The sequence below is a fragment of the Phyllostomus discolor genome, chromosome 3 (assembly GCF_004126475.2).
Source record: "Phyllostomus discolor isolate MPI-MPIP mPhyDis1 chromosome 3, mPhyDis1.pri.v3, whole genome shotgun sequence".
Classification (NCBI taxonomy): domain Eukaryota; kingdom Metazoa; phylum Chordata; class Mammalia; order Chiroptera; family Phyllostomidae; genus Phyllostomus; species Phyllostomus discolor.
In genome coordinates this window covers 159,386,456-159,390,678 of record NC_040905.2, presented here as the reverse complement: position 1 = coordinate 159,390,678, position 4,223 = coordinate 159,386,456, and the positions used below count along the sequence as shown (strand labels likewise).

Sequence of the window (4,223 nt, the reverse complement as noted above, 5' to 3'; positions counted from 1 at the left end):
GCCCTGAACATACATTTAATTTAAGAGTGATATGTTTTATGTTGTCAAATCAACTGGCTTCATTCAAGAGGCCCCTAATTCAGATATAGGCAGGCTGAGGAATGAGTAATAAAAGGAGTGAGGAGCAAATACTGAACTGACAGTGGAGTTGGAAGTATAAATCACAGCTGAGATGCCTAACCTCTAGGGCCATCAGAAACAGCTGTCTCTGCAGTTGGTCTCAGCCAGGTGAAGTTCCTTAACTTTGTAGATTGCTCTGCATTTGGAACACTCTGGTGCTGCCTACAACAGCTGTTTCAGCAACTGGCCCAGGGAAAACGAGACCCGTCACCTCTATGCCCAGCACACAGCAAGATCCTGTTGATCAGTCTGTGCTTGGGCCCTTTAATATGTTCAGACATATTATTAGCTGGTCACAGGATTCCAGACTAGTCAATGTAATTAATACACAAAGGAACAGGTGGTATAATGCTTTTCTTGATCCTCTCGAGCTACCTATATTTATACTATGTAAAGGTTGAGCTAACAGGTATCTTGGTCATCATGAAAAATGTCAATGTTCACATGTATGTGCATATTTTGGTCTGTTACAAGGAAAACATTAAGTCCATTTTAAATTACCCATTTTTGTACTTTTTCTCTTATCTCCCTCTTTGCTAAAGGTAATTATGAGTCTTTATAAACCCATTTCCATGCTCTTGATTCTAAAGCCCACAAATCATAATTAAGCTGGTATTTTTACATTGTTGAGTAATAATCCATCGGGTCTGGAGCCTGTTCATCCCGCTCACCCCACTGCATCCTCAACAAAGTGGAGCAGGTGCACTAAGTGCACTTCCTGCACTGCAGGACTAAGGCAGTATCTTTTTTCTCTTAAGAGTCATCCCTAAAACATAGGATCTCTGACTTAGCACTGACAGAAATCAAATTTTGCAATACACTTGAAAAGAAAAACAACTTTTAACTACAAATTCTAACTTACTGGGAGGGGGAGGTAGGAAAGATAGCTGTTCTCATGTAACTGCCTATAGACATTATAGAATATTTTGCTCACACACAGTTAAATGGTCCCAAGTTGGGAAGAACCATATATACCTTGGCAATATATATGGTGAACAGGCATGTTTATTTGGAAAAACCTCATTTCCTGGTGGAACAAATTCTGAGAAGTTAAAATTACAGGGGTGGGCAAACCTACTGGTCAAAGACCAGTACATCTAAACAAATTAGAGCCGTATTTTTGGTTTAATCTAAGAAAGTGCCCAGACTGCAGCTATCCATCTGAATGGGTTGCCTTCTAAAGCAGGAGTAACTTGTCTTCGCTGATATTTTAGGGGACAAATGATCATGGATCATCTGCCCTCAAGGAGGTATTCTGTGGTCCCCTCCAATCTAACACTTCTATATTAATACTTAACTGAATTGTATATTTCACATAAATACCTTGCTGTCTGTGCTGCAATGTCTTTCTCAATTCAATAGATAATATATAGCACCACCATACCATTAACTCTGATATAGACAATGGGAGTCTTCCTGTCATTTGCGAGGCTTAATAGACATAGGCACGTCAATATAATGCTAGCAAAAGTAGCTGTATTTCAGATATAGCTACTAAAGGTACCTGCTCCACGTATCATTCAACACTTACACTGTGACTGGCAGATGAATTCAAGAGTAGCTTCTGCTCTGAAATATAGCAACATATAATTTTACAGAGAAGCCATGGTATATCAGAAAGAAAATAGTAAGAAGCAGACTTCTCTTAGATATGAACTGCCTAATTTTAAGTCCTTATCTCATAAACATCTCAATTTCATCACAGGAATATTTCCAGTGCCTAAAAATATATATATATATATATTGTAAATTACAAAAGGTATTGAATTTGTCTCATATTTTAGCAATTAAGTCTATTATTGTGTTTATTTTTGATAGGTTCATAAAGGTAAACCTTGCCTCTCTGGAACCATCCTAGTTCTGAAAGTCTAGAAGAACACATCCTAGCTCCATCACTGACTAGCTGAATGACCCAATGCAAATCACTAGAACTCTCTTTTTTAAGGTTCACTTACCAAAAAATAACTACCTTAGAGTAGCTGTGAAACTGTTATAAAGCAATGGATTTGGCAATGCCTTTGAAAGCATAAGCAGTACACAGATAGTTTTATATAATTCTGTATACTGCATGAGGTCTATCGAGGGTTAGGTTAATAAACAAGTATTGACCTGTAATGGGAGAAGTAAAAGGAACTTAAATTTTAGGGTTTTTTTCCCCATTTGGTTTCTCTTTTCTTTTTTTTTCCTACTCTCCTTCCTCAGGTAAGACACAGAACCTGTTCTGTTCTTTGAGAAATTTATTGGTCCTTGTGGAGCCCGAGAAGGTGGCCACAAATATTCATGTCCAGAAAATGCCAACCAATGTTTGTCTTTTCAGTCTTGTAGAATCTGAAGAACTGAAGTATGTCGACAGCTCTGTGTGTGTCCAGAATATCCAAAAGCCCCATGCTTGCTCTGTGTGTCATGGGGGCAGGGACAGAGAACAAATTCACTGGTAGTATTTTCAACCAACTCGGAAGGCCTTTCCTTTGGGATCTGACAGGATGACCACACCCCAGCAAGCAATGCCTAGAAAAGAAACAACAGTACCTTATGTGTACATTGCATTATAGTTTACTAAGGTGCTTTTAAAAAAAATTTAAGGAAAAAAAAATCCCATTACCTTCCCAAGCTAGAAACGAACTTAATTGATGTAGGCAATCTAATTATAAAGGTAAGAGATTTGAAAACCTAAAATTCTACTCACATAATAGAAGACCTAAAAGAATCACTACATTTTACTGAAGACATCTTCACCATAGCTACAGATAAGGGCTGTGGGACACTATGTCCAGTGGCACACATCGAATGCAGGCTTTGAACCCACCTCTAAAATCTGACTTCAAACCTCAAGTTCTAAGTTATGTGGCCTTTCTCAGGCTTTCCCTAGGACCTGGAGAAAACATGGGCTGTCGTGATGCCAGATAAACCTAGGATGAAAGGCTAGCTGTGTCACATCCTGGGTGTCTGACTTTGAACAGCTAGTTTCTTATTTCTCTGTCGTACTTTGTTAAAAGATGGAACCATTATCTCTTAACAGCAACTGATAGGACTTAAAAGACTGAGGCTAATAAGAATTCTCGAAAATACTGGTTTTAAATAACAGCGTCCCAACTTCCTCTCACCATCCCCACATCTTGCTCGGAACTGCTCCCACCAGGTGACCAGCCCCAGCGAACCAACCCCACCCACATGGCTGCGCCCCACTTATCCCTCCCCCCTCCCTCCCTCAAGGGCCCTGCCCCGGCTCTCACTGATGCCGATGACCATCTGCGTAATAGTCCCTGGACTCGGGGCGTATCCCAGCTTCAGGGGCTTCCGTGCCACCCAGTACACATACCCGCCCGCCCCTATCAACCCTGACCCGGAGAGCACGCGACAGCTCCAGCAGTTATTAAATACGGGGGGTTGCTCTGCGGAGGTCGGGGTTCTGGGTTTCTCCATGGGCGCAGGGTTGGCGGAAGAGGCGGCTTCAGGAGGCGCGGCGATCTTGTCTGGCTCAAGAGGCTGGGACATGAAAGAACCCATGTTCATGAATTCGACCCCAATGGTAGGAGCTTTGGAATCGAACTGACGTAAAAGATACTGCCGGAAAGCAAGGCTTTGGTTTGCTTTGTAGGAAGCAGCCTGAGGGACGCTGGGAAATGTAGTTCCTGCTCGTTTCGGTAGGGGACAAAATGGAGAGGGCGGGCAATATAGGTGTAATTATGTGGTGAGCACCTCATACGTGCTAGTGGCCATTCCCCTGCCCAACCTTGCCCCCCGAGTCCTTTGAGAATATCGATTTAGACAACTCCCTAAATGTCTCAACTCTCAGTCTTCGTAGAAGAGAAGTCTGGTTTTCTCAGTTTCTTGAGTGAGACCTTAGGCGTATTCACCTGTGAGGAGGCATACAACACAAGAGTTTTAATATGTGCTTAATTATGTGCTGCTTTACTAAACGATTGTCTGTGCTATGCCATTTAATCTTCCCAACCCAAGGCAGGATCAGTTTCTCAATATATGACAGAACTGGTTAAGTGACAATCATTGTTGAAACCAGTATCTATGAAAACAGTCCAATTTCTTAAATGCTACCTGTACATATCGCAAAGACTAGACAAGTATAATCAAAGTATTAAAAA

The 4,223-nt window shown here is 41.4% G+C and overlaps 1 protein-coding gene across 2 annotated transcripts; it reads right to left on the bottom strand.

Annotated features, from left to right (window-relative positions):
* Positions 1-2,295: 2,295 nt before the first annotated feature.
* DMAC1 (distal membrane arm assembly complex 1) lies at positions 2,296-3,690 on the bottom strand. Of its 2 annotated transcripts, none has more exons than XM_036021646.1 (2): positions 3,440-3,690; positions 2,296-2,628 (listed from the first exon to the last, which is right to left on the bottom strand). In XM_036021646.1, the coding sequence occupies exons 1-2, from the start codon at positions 3,631-3,633 to the stop codon at positions 2,358-2,360; spliced, it is 465 nt and encodes a 154-aa protein (XP_035877539.1). In that variant the 5' UTR covers positions 3,634-3,690; the 3' UTR covers positions 2,296-2,357. The 2 variants fall into 2 exon arrangements, with proteins under 2 accessions (XP_035877539.1, XP_028379875.1); XM_028524074.2 differs by having other exon boundaries at positions 2,368-2,628; positions 3,354-3,686.
* Between the last annotated feature and the right edge of the window lie 533 nt (positions 3,691-4,223).

Coding starts and splice junctions, on each gene's coding strand:
- DMAC1 (XM_036021646.1), bottom strand. CDS start 3,633: ATGAACATGGGTTCTTTCATGTCCCAGCCTCTTGAGCCAGACAAGATC. Junction 2,629..3,439: donor GGGTTGATAGGGGCGGGCGG/GTATGTGTACTG, acceptor TTTCTTTTCTAG/GCATTGCTTGCTGGGGTGTG.